Source organism: Lepidochelys kempii, chromosome 28 (assembly GCF_965140265.1).
Source record: "Lepidochelys kempii isolate rLepKem1 chromosome 28, rLepKem1.hap2, whole genome shotgun sequence".
NCBI classification, from domain to species: Eukaryota; Metazoa; Chordata; order Testudines; family Cheloniidae; genus Lepidochelys; species Lepidochelys kempii.
This window is the reverse complement of record NC_133283.1, coordinates 359,527-373,733: the sequence shown is the minus strand read 5'-3', so window position 1 is coordinate 373,733 and position 14,207 is coordinate 359,527. Positions and strand designations below refer to the sequence as shown.

Genomic DNA, 14,207 nt, shown 5'->3' with positions numbered 1-14,207 from the left:
GGACTGCTAGGGGTCAGTGCCCAGTTGGTTCACAAGCGGCAGGCCTCTGTGCCTCAGTTTCCCCAGAGGCACAGAGCTCCTGTGCCCCCAGGCCCGGGTTGTCTGCGGTTCTCGCCAGGCGGGGCGCCGGGAGAGGGTTTGAGGACCCCCTTCAGTGGGGGGCTTGTCGTGAGGGGTAAAGCGGGGTTCAAGGATCAGCTGAGGACACGGCTGCACCATCAGGCCCCCCGCAGCAGGATGGAACCCAGGCGTCCTGGCTCCTAGCCTCCCATTCGGGGTGAGATGGGGGCACCGTCCCCCCGTTCTGGGCTGTGGGGTAACAGGGGACCTCTCACCTGCTGGAGATGGTGTAGCCTGAGCGGGCGGAAGGTCAATCCAGGCAGAGTGGGTGTTGTGGGGTGGGGGGCGCCCTTCCCTGGCAGGCAGGGGGGTGCTGGGGGGGCTCAGCAGGGGGCGCTCTCCCCTGGCAGGTGGGGCTGGCCCCTGGGGGGCAGGGCACGTTCCATTTTTCATTTGAAGGGTAAAATATCCCCCCCCCCTCCCCCGAGGAAGTGGCAAAATACCCCGGTACTTTCCTGGGCCCAGGGGAACTCTGCGGTCGGAGCCAGGTTCTGGTTTCAGGCACTTCCTACCCTTCCCCGCCACCGCCAGCGTGCAGTGCATCATGGGAGCCTCCCTTGGCAGGAGATGTGGGGGGCGGAACTGTTCCTTGGAGGAGCTGCACCTGGGCGAGGGGGCACCGGCTGCCCTGCCCCTCCCCCCCCCAGAGGTGGCCGCATCTCAGTGCTGGGTGAGGGGTCCCCGGGTCCCCGGCCGCCCCGCCCCAGAGGTGGCCGCATCTCAGTGCTGGGCGAGGGGTCCCCGGGTCACCGGCCGCCCCGCCCCAGAGGTGGCCGCATCTCAGTGCTGGGCGAGGGGTCCCCCGGTCAGTGGCCGCCCCGCCCCAGAGGTGGCCGCATCTCAGTGCTGGGCGAGGGGTCCCCGGGTCCCCGGCCGCCCCGCCCCAGAGGTGGCCGCATCTCAGCGCCGGGTGAGGGGTCCCCGGGTCACCGGCCGCCCCGCCCCTCCCCCAGAGGTGGCCGCATCTCAGTGCTGGGCGAGGGGTCCCCAGGTCCCCGGCCGCCCCGCCCCAGAGGTGGCCGCATCTCAGTGCTGGGCGAGGGGTCCCCGGGTCCCCGGCCGCCCCACCCCAGAGGTGGCCGCATCTCAGTGCTGGGCGAGGGGTCCCCCGGTCACTGGCCGCCCCGCCCCAGAGGTGGCCGCATCTCAGCGCTGGGCGAGGGGTCCCCGGGTCACCGGCCGCCCCGCCCCAGAGGTGGCCGCATCTCAGCGCCGGGCGAGGGGTCACTGGCCACCCTGTTCCTGGCTCCCAGCCCCACCCCCCCGCGCTCTGACCCACCAGCCCCCACTCCCCTCCCAGAGCTGGGTGGAGAACCCAGGCGTCCGGGCTCCCAGCCCCCCTCCCCCGCTCTGACGGCGATTGCGTCCTCTCCCCCCCCCCCACGGCTGTTCCACTTCCCTCCCTTTGGTCTCTGGTGCCCGCAATGGTTTCACCCACCTCCCTGTACCCCCCCTTCTCGTTTGGTTTCTTCCACAATGTACCCCCCCCCTTTGTCCCCCTTTCCATGGTTCCTCCCTTCGGCTTGGTCTCCCCCCCCATTGGTCTGTTTCCCTCCCACGCCGTAGCCCTGCCGCACGTGACAGCGCCCTGTTTATCGGCCTCCTCCCGGCCGGATCTTCTTCCCGGAGGGCACGTGACCAGCCTCCTTCCGTGACGTCAGTCACATGATCGGGATTCACTCACCCTGCGCTTCCGCGGCATCCTTCCGCCGTCCTTTCTCTGGCTCTCCCTCCCCCGCCCCCGGCCACCGCTAGGCCCCCTTCCGCCGCTGCCCACCGCCTGCGGGGCTCGGCGCTTCCCCCCGGCTACGGGCCGCGCCTCCTGCCCTCCCGCCCGTCGCCGCACTACTTTGTTTTGGAGTCAAACTGCCACGCAAGTGGCGCCGTGTACGCCGCCTCGGCCTCTGTGAATCCCGCCTGGGCGTAGCGCGGCGCGGGGCGGCGGGGACGGAAGTCAGGCGGCGGCCGGACTTACGCCCTCTCCGTAGCCGGGGAGGAGGGGGCGGGGGGAGCGTTACGCCAGGGGCGCAGCTGAGGCCGGGGAAGAAACGGACCCTTACGCTGGCAGCGCAGGGAGCTGACGCAAAGCGGGCGGCGCTTACGCCGGCGGCGCAGGGAGCTGAGGCGGAGCGGGCGGGCGGCGCTTACGCCGGCGGCGCAGGGCGGGCGGCGGTTACGCAGGCGGCGCAGGCGGCCCCGCAGTCCCGGCCATGAAGTTCCTGTACAAGGAGGAGCAGCCCTTCGAGCGGCGCCGCTGCGAGGGCGAGAAGATCCGCAAGAAATACCCGGACCGCGTCCCGGTGAGCGCCCGGGGCCGCCCCCCCCGGCCCCGGACCGGGCCCCGCCCCCCTGCGCCCCCGGACCCCCCCCCCGCCTCCTGCGGGACCCCCCCCCCCGCGCCCCCGGACCCCCCCCCGCCTCCTGCGGGACCCCCCCCCCCGCGCCCCCGGACCCCCCCCCGCCTCCTGCGGGACCCCCCCTGCGCCCCCGGACCCCCCCGCCTCCTGCGGGACCCCCCCCCGCCTCCTGCGGGACCCCCCCCCCCGCGCCCCCGGACCCCCCCCGCCTCCTGCGGGACCCCCCCCCCCTGCGTCCCCGGACCCCCCCCCGCCTCCTGCGGGACCCCCCCCCCGCGCCCCCGGACCCCCCCCGCCTCCTGCGGGACCCCCCCCCTGCGCCCCCGGACCCCCCCCCCGCCTCCTGCGGGACCCCCCCCCGACACCAGACCGGGGGGGGGCGGAGACCCCGCTACCAGCCCCCCCCCAGGCCCAGAACCGCCCCGCCCCATCGGGCCCCCCCGGGGGGAGAAATCCCTGCAGGCCCCAGGGCAGCCCCCCCCCAGCCCGCGTCCCTGCCTTCCCCCTGCCTTGCCCTGCCGGGACCCGTCCCTGCCTTCCCCCTGCCTTGCCTTGCCTGCCGGACCCGTCCCTGCCTTCCCCCGGCCTTGCCCTGCCGGGACCCGTCCCTCCTTCCCCCTGCCTTGCCTTGCCCTGCCGGACCCGTCCCTGCCTTCCCCCTGCCTTGCCTTGCCCTGCCGGGACCCGTCCCTGCCTTCCCCCTGCCTTGCCTTGCCCTGCGGGACCCGTCCCTGCCTTCCCCCTGCCTTGCCTTGCCCTGCCGGACCCGTCCCTGCCTTCCCCCTGCCTTGCCCTGCCGGGACCCGTCCCTGCCTTCCCCTGCCTTGCCTTGCCCTGCCGGGACCCGTCCCTGCCTTCCCCCTGCCTTGCCTGCCGGGACCCGTCCCTGCCTTCCCCCTGCCTTGCCTTGCCCTGCCGGGACCCGTCCCTGCCTTCCCCCTGCCTTGCCTTGCCCTGCCGGGACCCGTCCCTGCCTTCCCCCTGCCTTGCTTTGCCCTGCCGGGACCCGTCCCTGCCTTCCCCTGCCTTGCCCTGCCGGGACCCGTCCCTGCCTTCCCCCTGCCTTGCCCTGCCGGGACCCGTCCCTGCCTTCCCCCTGCCTTGCCCTGCCGGAACCCGTCCCTGCCTTCCCCCTGCATTGCCTTGCCTTGCCCTGCCGGGACCCGTCCCTGCCTTGCCTTGCCTTGCCCTGCCGGGACCCGTCCCTGCCTTGCCTTGCCTTGCTGCCGGGACCCGTCCCTTCCTTCCTCCTGCCTTGCCTTGCCTTGCCCTGCCGGGACCCGTCCCTGCCTTCCCCCGGCCTTGCCCTGCCTTGCCTTTCCGGGACCCATCCCTGCCTTCCCCCGGCCTTGCCCTGCCTTGCCTTTCCGGGACCCGTCCCTGCCTTCCCCCGGCCTTGCCCTGCCTTGCCTTTCCGGGACCCGTCCCTGCCTTTCCCCGGCCTTGCCCTGCCTTGCCTTTCCGGGACCCGTCCCTGCCTTCCCCCGGCCTTGCCCTGCCTTGCCTTTCTGGGACCCGTCCCTGCCTTCCCCCTGCCTTGCCTTTCTGGGACCCGTCCCTGCCTTCCCCCTGCCTTGCCTTTCCGGGACCCGTCCCTGCCTTCCCCCGGCCTTGCCTGCCTTGCCTTTCCGGGACCCGTCCCTGCCTTCCCCCGGCCTTGCCCTGCCTTGCCTTTCCGGGACCCGTCCCTGCCTTCCCCCGGCCTTGCCTTTCCGGGACCCGTCCCTGCCTTCCCCCTGCCTTGCCCTGCCCAGCCGGGACCCGTCCCTGCCTTCCCCCTGCCTTCCCCCTGCCTTGCCTTGCCCAGCCGGGACCCGTCCCTGCCTTCCCCCGGCCTTGCCTTGCCTTGCCCAGCCGGGACCCGTCCCTGCCCTCCCCCGGCATTGCCTTGCCTTGCCCAGCCGGGACCCGTCCCTGCCCTCCCCCGGCCTTGCCTTGCCTTGCCCTGCCGGGACCCGTCCCTGCCTTCCCCCGGCCTTGCCTTGCCCTGCCGGGACCCTTCTCTGCCTTCCCCCGGCCTTGCCTTGCCTTGCCCTGCCGGGACCCTTCCTGCCTTCCCCCGGCCTTGCCTTGCCTTGCCTTGCCCTGCCGGGACCCGTCCCTGCCTTCCCCCGGCCTTGCCTTGCCTTGCTCTGCCGGGACCCGTCCCTGCCGTCCCCCGGCCTTGCCTTGCCTGGCCTTGCTGGGACCTGTCCTGTCCTGCCCTCCCCTGCCCTCCCCTGCCGGGACCCGTCCCTGCCTTCCCCCTGCCTTGTCTTGCCCTCCCCTGCCGGGACCTGTCCTGTCCTGCCCTCCCCCTGCCCTCCCCTGCCGGGACCCGTCCCTGCCTTCCCCCTGCCTTGCCTTGCCCTGCCGGGACCCGTCCCTGCCTTCCCCGGCCTTGCCTTGCCTGCCGGACCCTTCTCTGCCTTCCCCCGGCCTTGCCTTGCCTTGCCCTGCCGGGACCCTTCCCTGCCTTCCCCCGGCCTTGCCTTGCCTTGCCTTGCCCTGCGGGACCCGTCCCTGCCTTCCCCCGGCCTTGCCTTGCCTTGCCCTGCCGGGACCCGTCCCTGCCTTCCCCCGGCCTTGCCTTGCCTTGCCCTGCCGGGACCCGTCCCTGCCGTCCCCCGGCCTTGCTTGCCTGGCCTTGCCGGGACCTGTCCTGTCCTGCCCTCCCCCTGCCCTCCCCTGCCGGGACCCGTCCCTGCCTTCCCCCTGCCTTGTCTTGCCCTCCCCTGCCGGGACCTGTCCTGTCCTGCCCTCCCCCTGCCCTCCCCTGCCGGGACCCGTCCCTGCCTTCCCCCTGCCTGCCTTGCCTGCCTGCCGGGACCTGTCCCTGCTTTCCCCCCGCCTTGCCTTGCCCTGCCGCGACCCGTCCCTGCTTTCCCCCCCCGCCTTGCCTTGCCCTGCCGGGACCCGTCCCTGCTTTCCCCCCCCGCCTTGCCTTGCCCTGCCGGGACCCGTCCCTGCTTTCCCCCCCGCCTTGCCTTGCCCTGCCGGGACCCGTCCCTTCCTTCCCCCTGCCTTGCCTTGGCCTGCCGGGACCCCATCCCTGCCATCCCCCTGCCCTGCCTGGATTTGTCCTGCCTTCCCCTTCCGGGGCCGGTCCTGCGTTCCCCCTGCCCCGTGCCCCGCCGGGGCCGGTCCTGCGTTCCCCCTGCCCCGTGCCCCGCCGGGGCCAGTCCTGCGTGCCCCGTGCCCCGCCGGGACCGGTCCTGCCTTCTCCCTGCCCTCCCCTGCCCTGCCGGGACCTGTCCTGCGCTCCCCGTGCCCCCTGCCCTGCCCTCCCCTGCCAGGATTGCCCATCCCCTTGGATATGAAGCTTGGTGGGGTTTGACCACTGTGTGTGTGTGTGTGTTTGGGGGGCGGTCGGGTTGTACTGCTAGGCACAGATCCATCCCAACCCCTCCCACCGCTACCTGGCTTGAGCTATTCCATCCTCCCCCCACGCCCAGGCCCCCAAGTGCCTGAGGGGCTCCCAGCTGACCCACGGCATCTCCTCCCTCCCCCGCAGGTGATTGTGGAGAAAGCCCCCAAAGCCCGGATAGGAGACCTGGACAAGAAGAAATACCTGGTCCCGTCAGACCTCACCGGTCAGTGCGGCCCCCCAGGGTGCGCCTTGCTGCTGGGGTGGGGGGGCAGATCCTTCCAGTGGCAGGGGAGGGGGGCTTGTGACTGGATATGGGTGGGAGGGGGTTCTTGGGGGGCTGTCTCTGGGTACTGGGGCGAAATGAGGGGAGCAGATAGAGGGGGAAGCCAAGGTGGTCTTTGTGGGGTTGGGAGGTGGCAGATGAATGGGGGTGGATTTGGGATAGTCTCTTAAAGGGACAGCTGGGGGTTTCTGGGGGCACGGAGGAGGGGTACTGGGTAGCCTCTCCCATGGCTGGAAATGGGCTTGATAAACCAGGGTGCGCCCCATGGGGGGAATCCCCCAACTCTAAACCCCCCACATACCGCTGTGGGGGGGTGTCACAGAAGGGCCCTTGCAGGGGGTGCCCCATCCTGACCCCCCCCCCCCCCCGCTTTCCCCTTTCCCAGTCGGACAGTTCTACTTCCTGATCCGGAAGCGAATCCACCTAAGGGCTGAGGACGCCTTGTTCTTCTTCGTCAACAACGTCATCCCCCCGACCAGTGCCACCATGGGCCAGCTGTACCAGGTAGGGTGCCAGGGCGCTGGGGGGCAGGGAGTGGGGCGGGGGGCTCGGCAGGGGGCGCTCGTCCCGTGGCCGGCGGGGCTGCCCCAGGGCGGCGCTAGGGGGTGCTGTGGGCAGGGCGGGGGCTCAGCAGGGGGCGCTCTCCCCCGGCAGGCGGAGCTGGCCCCAGGGCGGTGCTAGGGGGCGCGGTGGGGCAGGGAGTGGGGCGGGGGGTGCTCTCCTTGGTAACGACCCCCCTTTCTCTCTCCCCCCCCCGCCGCAGGAGCACCACGAGGAAGACTTCTTCCTCTACATCGCTTACAGCGACGAGAGCGTCTACGGCATGTGAGGCGCAGCGCTCCCCCCCGCCACCGGGGGCGCCCTCCTCCCCGAAGGGACCTGCACTTTCTCCTTTTGTTGGTTGATCTCTGTGATAAGAGCCTTCTCCTCCCCGGGGGGTGGGTGGGTGTGTGAGGATGGGGGGGTACTGTTCTCTGAACACCCCCCCCGTGACCCCCCCATCTGCCTAATTAAATCCTCCCCATATAACCACCCTGCCCTGCTCTAGCCAAGGAAACCCAGGCAATCTCCCCCCCCCCGTGATTTCCTGCCATGAAGGGTTTTTCCAACCCCCCTTGCACCCCCTGACCCCCCAAAATCGCTGGCTCCTCATGACACCCAGCAGGGCCCCGAGCTGCCACCAGAGGGCCCCGTCCGGCCGCGCTTGTAACATGCTGTGTGGCGGGGGGGGAAGGGGGGGGGCATAATAAAATGAGAAGGAAAACCCTGAGCCTGGTGGGGTGTTATTTCTGCGGGTTGGGCGGGGGGGGGGGGGGGGGGGGGAGGATGGCTACATTGTGGGGGAGTTGGGGGGGTGGCCTGATGGCTGCTGTTCGGGGAAGGGGGCAGGAAGAGATGCCCCCGTCCCTCAAAAGGGAGGAGGGGTTAGAGGGAAGAGGTTTTGGGGCTCCCTAAAGTGGGGGTGGGTATCCCTGCGAAGCAGGGGATGGGGGGAAATGGGATTAACTTGAGCTGGGGAGAGAACCCAGGAGTCCTGGCTCCCAGCCCCCCCCCCCCTGCTCTAACCACCAGCCCCCACTCCCCTCCCAGAGCCAGGCAGAGAACCCAGGAGTCCTGGCTCCCCAGCCCCCCCCGCTCTAACCACCAGCCCCCACTCCCCTCCCAGAGCCAGGCAGAGAACCCAGGAGTCCTGGCTCCCAGCCCCCCCCGCTCTAACCACCAGCCCCCCACTCCCCTCCCAGAGCCAGGCAGAGAACCCAGGAGTCCTGGCTCCCAGCCCCCCCCCGCTCTAACCACCAGCCCCCACTCCCCTCCCAGAGCCAGGCAGAGAACCCAGGAGTCCTGGCTCCCAGCCCCTACTCCGCTCCCAGAGCTGAGGAGAGAACCCAGGAGTCCTGTTCCTCCAACTCTTGAGGGAGGGGTTGGGCGGGACCTCCTCGGTGGTGACAGGTTGCCCCTGGCCAATCAGTGCCCCGCCTGGTCCGTGGGCGGGGTCAACACCAACAGACGCTTTCCATCCGGCCATGGCCCCGCAGGGACTACAGGTCCCAGCATCCTTCCGACCGGAAGTCCCGCTTCCCCCCGGAAGGAGAGTCGTCTCGCCGCCGCTCGGGGCTGGGACTCCATCTCCGGCGTGCCCGGCCGGGGAGGAGGAGCGAGCGCGCAGTCGCGGCGCGGGGGCTGCTGGGAGTTGGAGTCCCCTGGCTGCCGCGTGCGGGCGGGGACAGCGAGGCCGCGGACTCCATCTCCCGGGGTGCAGCGCGGCGGCGCCGCCGCCGGGCGGGCGGGGGGAGCGAGGAGGGGAGCGGAGGGGGCGGGCCGGGCGGGGTGGGGAGCGGAGTCGGGCGGCACCGGACGGAGGGAGAGAGCGGCCCGGGGTGCGAGCCCCGCGCGGGGCGGCGAGGCCATGGCGGAGCCCAGCCCGGAAGGTGCGCGGGGGGACCAGCCGGGGGGGCGAGGTGGGGGACTCCGGGAGCGGGCGCGCACCCGGGGGGGAAGTTGCGGGGGCTCAGATGTGTGGGGGGGGAGAGATCAGAGCGGGGGGGGGCGAGAGAGGGGGAGCTGGGGGGTATCGCAATGGGGGGGGACCGGCGAGGGAGAAATTGGGGGCACAGCGGGGGGGGGAGAGACCGGAGCTGGGGGCACGGAGACCGGAGAGCTGTGAGGTGGGGGGGAGACTGGCCCTGGGGAGGGGGGCCGGGGCAGGAGATCTGGGGGTCAGAGTTGGGGGGAGACCGGAGCTTAAAGGGGGGGAGAAAGGAGAGCTGGGAAGGGGGCCGGGGGGGAGCGGGAGCTGGAGGAGAGCTGGGGGGGCACAGTCGGGGGGGGGGGCGGAGCTGGGAGGGCGGCAAGAGGCGAGGTCGTGGGTGGGGGTGACTGGCCCTGGTGAGGGGGGCCGGGGCAGGAGATCTGGGGGGAGACCGGAGCTTGGGGGGAGAAAGAGCGGGGAGGGGGGCCGGGGGAGCGGGAGCTGGAGGAGAGCTGGGGGGGGCACAGTCGGGGGGGAGCCCGGAGCTGGGAGGGCGGGCAAGAGGCGGGGTGGGGGTGACTGGCCCTGGGGAGGGGGGCCGGGGCAGGAGATCTGGGGGGCAGAGTTGGGGGGAGACCGGAGCTTGGCGGGGGGAGGAGAGCTGGGAGGAGATCTGGGGGGGCACAGTCGCGGAGGGAGCCCGGAGCTGGTGAGGGCGGCAAGAGGCGAGCTGGGGGGTGGGGTGACTGGTCCTGGGGAGGCGGGGTTGGGGGGCTGGGGGTGGGGGGCAAGGGGCACTGTAGGAGAGCCGGGGGAGGGGGAGCTGGAGGAGATCTGGAGGATTGGGGGGCACAGTGTGGAGGGGGAGACTGGCGCTGGGGAGGGGGGGCCGGAGCGGAGAGCTGGAGGAGATCTGGGGGGTACAGTCGGGGGAGCCCGGAGCTAGGAGGGCGGCAAGAGGCGAGTTCGGGGTGGGGGTGACTGGCCCTGGGGAGCCGGGGTTGGGGGGCCGGGAGGAGGGAGGAGCTGAGGCGGTGTGGTGGGGTGACCAGCCCTGGGGAGGGGAGCAGAAAAGGGAGATTGGGGTGCACAGCAGTGGAAGGGGGCAGGACCCTGGGGGGACTGGGGCTGAGGACAGGGTGGGGGCTCGAGGGAGCATGGCGCGGGGGGGGGAACGGGACTGGGGGGGGCAGGATGTGGCAGGGAAGCGCTGGAAGTAGTGAGCGAGGGGGGTGTGGGGGGCAGGACCGCGGCACAGGGGGGGTGGGAGATTGGGGGGCTGTAGGAGCTGCGTGTGGGGGAGGCTTGAAGGAGCAGGGGAGAAGGTGGGATTGGGTGGGCTGGGGGCCAGGTTATGGGGAGGGAGAACCTGGGGGCTAGCAGGAGGAGAAGGGGGGTGCTTGAAACTGGGGGGGGGCGGTTCTGGGAGGGCAGGAAGGGGAAGCCGGAGGAACCGGGTGAAGACGGGGGGGGGGGGGGGACACGAGAGGGAAACCATGGCGAAAACCTCGGCGGGGGGGCGGGGGCTGGAGACTTAGGATGGGGGTGGGGACCAGCTCGGGGGCGAGAGAGGGGGGGAGCTGGTTAAGAGGCTGGGGGGGTAGGAGGTATGGGGTGCTGTCCAGAGGGGGGAGGCTGGGGGGGCAAGGGGTAGCTGGAGGGGGGGGGGGAGCCTGGGGGCAGCCGGAGTGGGGGGTGTGGTGGAATATTAACCGTGGAGCCCAGCCGGGGGGGGAAGGGGGGGGAGGGAGGTGGGGCTGGGGGGTGCTAGGGACCGGGGTGCGGGGTTTGGTTGCTGGCAGGGGGGAGGGGAGGAGTTGTCAGTGAGGGTGGGCTGCTGGGGGGGAGGGGGAGGAGCTGGCAGTGGAAGGGGGTGTGGGGGAGCTGGGAGGGTGCAGTGCCGGTGGAGGGGGGGGAAGCGTCTCAGGGAGCTGGAGGGGGAGGAGCCTGGGGAAGGCAGATGGGGGAGGGAGCCAGGCCACGCCCTGAGGTCCTGCCTGGGGAGAGGGGGAGGGGCAGGATCCTCTGCCCCCTCCCCCCCCCCCCCAGCCAGGGTCTCTGCCTGGGGTCCTGGTGAGGAAAAAGTGTGTGGAGGGGGTGGTATGTCTCTCTCCTGGGGGATTGGGGATCTCGGGGGAGGGGGGTCGGGATCTATGTACTGGGGGGCTGAGGTGGGGGAGACTGGTGGGGGTGTCCTGGGTGGGGTCTCTCCCCAGGGGAGTTGGGGGGACAGGGTCTTTCATTGTGTGCGTGGGGTGGGAAATTGGGGTCAGCACCTCTCGTGGTGGGGGGAGGAGTTTGAGGACACATGGGGGGGTTCAGCGGCCCCCGAATGGGAATGTGTGTGTGGGGGGGAATAAAGGCCCAGCCCCCCAAGTGGGTGGAGTGTAGGATCCCAGACGCTGTGGGGAGATGTATCAGAAAGAGGGGGTGAAAAGGTGAAGGGGGCAGGGAAGGAAGGCTGCTGACCCCAGACCGAGGATGGGGGGAACCCCAAAACTCACCCGCGCCCCCCCTTATTTTCCAGATCCACCTCCGAACCTCAAAGCGGAGACGCAGGTGAGTCCGGGCTCTTCCCTGCACCCCGCACTGGGGTCCCACATGAGTGTGGGGGGGCGGGACTGAGGCCTCCTCCCTGCCTAAGGCCCCTCCCCCTTGGGGCGCGGCTCCTGGGTGGGGGTGGGGTGGCCATGGGGGTTGGGAAGGTCTCTGTGATGGGATGTGGTTGCAACAGAACAAACACTTGGGCCTCTGGCCCGCTGCAGCCCCTCCCGGGGGCAGGGAAGAGAACCCAGGAGTCCTGGCTCCCAGCCTCCCCCCCTGCTCCCCTCCCAGAGCCAGGGAGAGAACTCAGGAGTTCTGGCTCCCAGCCTCCCCCCACCCACTCCAACCCACCAGCCCCCGCTCCCCTCCCAGAGCCAGGGAGAGAACCCAGGCGTCCTGGCTCCCAGGGTCCAGTGGTTAGGGTTGGGGGCGGGCTGGGAGCCAGGATGCCTGGGTTCTCTCCCTGGCTTGGCCTTGCTGTGTGATCTTTGGGACAAGCCCCTTCCTCTTTCTCAGCCTTCTGTGGATTAACCCCGGGAGGCCCTGAAGCAAGGGTGGGCGGGGGGCAGTGCTGGGGGCCGGCGGGTGGGGGGGGACAGCACTTAATTCCCCCTAACGTGTCTCTGTTCTCAGCCCCCCGAGAAGCGGCGGCGAACGATCGAGGACTTCAATAAATTCTGCAGCTTTGTCCTGGCCTATGCCGGCTACATCCCGTCCACCAAGGAGGTGAGCAACCCTCTTCAGCCCCAGTGGCCTGTCCCCCCTAGGGGGCGCCGGGCCCCAGGGCGGGGACTGGCTGGCTTGGGGGGGCAGGGAATGGGGCAGGCGTCTGTCCCCTCTAGGGGGCGCCGGCTCCCACCTGGCCCCAGGGCGGGGACTGGCCGGCTCGGGGGGGCAGGGAATGGGGCAGGGGTCTGTCCCCTCTATGGGGTGCCGGCTCCCCTCCAGCCCCAGAGCAGGGACTGGCTGGCTCGGGGGGCAGGGAATGGGGCACGGGGCCTGTCTCCTCTAGAGGGCGCCAGCCCCAGGGTGGGGACTGGCTGGCTGGGGAATGGGTTGGTACCAGGGGTACTCCAGTTCCCAGCCCTATCCTGAGCTACTTCATGTCCCAGCAAGCCCTTCTGGGATCCCCCAGAGCACGGGATTCTGGGATACGTAGTCTTCTCCAAGGGCCCCCTCTTTGTGTTCTGGCCTCTGAAAACTACAGGTCCCAGCATGCCTTGCAGCCCGGCCATTTAGCTAAGAGGCTGGAGCACGGCACTATGGGAGCTGTAGTGTTTCCCGCTGGGCTGCCCAGAGGACATGTCCGCACAGCGGGGCCTGCCGCGGAGCATTGCATGCTGGACATGTAGTCTCTCTGGGAGCCCTGAACCAATGCTGGGATCTGCACATCCCAGCGGGCGGTTGGGGCCCTGTGTTGCATGCTGGGAAGCGTCTTTTCTGCAAGGCGCCTGGGGCCCATTGCATGCTGGGAGAGCGGGCAACACCCTCGTCCTGACCCGCGCTGCAGCATTGCATGCTGGGAGGGCAGCCAACCCTCAGCCCCCCGCCTGCCTGCTGGGCGGGTGGCCCCAGGGACCACACCAGGGGCTGGCCCTCCGCTTCTCCCTGCCGCCCCCTCCCTAATCTGTGTCCCGTCCCCCCCTTCCCCGCCCCCAGGAGAGCGACTGGACCCCTTCGGGCTCCAGCTCCCCCCTGCGCCCGGAGAGTGTGGCGGACAGCGACGGCTGGGAGTCGACCCACTCGGACCTGCACACCATCGAGACCTTCGTCAAGAAGGCAAGTCCTCCAAGAAGAAGGCCTTCCGCCGCCTCAAGGCCGACAGCTCCCTGCTGGAGAAGATGAAGCTCAAGGACTCCCTCTTCGACCTGGATCCCGCCGCCCGGCAGCCGCCGGTGCCCCGGCCTGGCCCGCCGGGGGACAAGAAGAAGGAGAAGCGGAGCCGGCGGGCGGGGGCGGCCCCCGAGGCGGCCCGGCGGGGCCGGGGGGACTCGGCGGGCGAGAAACGCTCGCGCATCAAAAAGAGCAAGAAGCGGAAGTTGAAAAAGGCCGAGAAGAAGCTCAAGGCCTCCCTGAGCGAGACGGACTCGGAGGAGGAGGAGGCGGGGGCGGACCGGGGCGGGGAGGAGGAGGCCCCCTCCCCGGAGGAGCTGCTGCCCGAGGGTGGCTTCCCCGGAGCCCAAACTGGGGGGTGGGGAGGGCAAGGAGTGCGGCAGCACCGAGACCAGCCAGGACGGGGACGGCAGCTCCAGCGAGGGGGAGATGCGGGTCATGGACGAAGACATCATGGTCGAGTCAGGTGAGGGGGGCTGGGGCCATCTGGCCTGTTCGCCCAGGACGCAGTGGATGGAGCTGGAGCCGTGGGCGTGCTGGGAGAGCTGGACGTCGGGGTGGGAGGTGGCCAGCCAAAATGTTGCTCTGCCCCCCCCCCCCCCCCACACACACACACACACACGCGGGCTGGCGCTGAGAATGGAACCCAGGAGTCCTGGCTCCCAGCCCCCCCTGCTCTAACCACCAGCCCCCACTCCCCTCCAGAGCCAGGGAGAGAACCTGGTTGGTGGGTGGTTCATTATCTGTTAGTTAATTAGGGGTTTTAACAAAGATGGATCTTGTCTTTAACAAAGAGAGGTTTTCTCCGCACTGTGGGCAGGGCGCTTGAGTTCACTGGAAATGAACTCGAATTTGGCAACTAATAATGACTTTAAATAGAAACAAACTCATTTCACAGCCCTAAATTTTCTCACTGGAACTCATTCGGAAGCAGGCAGAGGGCGAAACCGTATCAAAAGGGGTCTCGATGGCAGTGTAGACGCTTTCGTCCCACACAAGCCATTGGGCTCGGTGTGGAGTGGGTTGAAGCGTACCGGCCAGGGCCAGCCAGACAGGCAGGCTACGCAAACGGCTTGAAATTTTGGGGCCGTTCAGCGTCTAGAGAGACCAGCTGAAGAGCTCCGAATCTACTGAGGTGCTGGAAGCGGCAGTTTCCTGTCATTCCAGATGGGGAAACCGAGGCACGGGTTGCGGCAGGGCTGGGAATTGAACCCGCCGCCGTCTGTTGAGTATTACTCTGAGATAGCGCGT

General features: G+C 70.2%; 2 protein-coding genes across 2 annotated transcripts; both read left to right on the top strand.

Annotated features, from left to right (window-relative positions):
• The first annotated feature begins 2,216 nt into the window (after positions 1 to 2,216).
• GABARAP (GABA type A receptor-associated protein) lies at positions 2,217 to 7,379 on the top strand. Its single transcript, XM_073326525.1, has 4 exons — positions 2,217 to 2,420; positions 5,971 to 6,049; positions 6,495 to 6,613; positions 6,873 to 7,379. Exons 1-4 carry the CDS (start codon positions 2,331 to 2,333, stop codon positions 6,936 to 6,938), a joined length of 354 nt encoding a protein of 117 aa, XP_073182626.1. The 5' UTR covers positions 2,217 to 2,330; the 3' UTR covers positions 6,939 to 7,379.
• Positions 7,380 to 8,432: 1,053 nt separating this feature from the next.
• PHF23 (PHD finger protein 23) lies at positions 8,433 to 14,190 on the top strand. The gene is given in 6 exon segments (XM_073326516.1): positions 8,433 to 8,538; positions 11,107 to 11,138; positions 11,757 to 11,849; positions 12,783 to 12,900; positions 12,903 to 13,309; positions 13,311 to 14,190. Coding segments are annotated over 6 exon segments (999 nt in total). The 5' UTR covers positions 8,433 to 8,516; the 3' UTR covers positions 13,638 to 14,190.
• The last annotated feature ends 17 nt before the right edge of the window (positions 14,191 to 14,207 follow it).

Bases quoted from the DNA above. Each gene is read 5' to 3' on its own strand.
- GABARAP (XM_073326525.1), top strand. From the start codon at position 2,331: ATGAAGTTCCTGTACAAGGAGGAGCAGCCCTTCGAGCGGCGCCGCTGC. The intron at 6,050-6,494 runs GTCAGTGCGGCC...CCCCTTTCCCAG, and splicing joins GGTCCCGTCAGACCTCACCG to TCGGACAGTTCTACTTCCTG. The intron at 6,614-6,872 runs GTAGGGTGCCAG...CCCCCGCCGCAG, and splicing joins CCATGGGCCAGCTGTACCAG to GAGCACCACGAGGAAGACTT.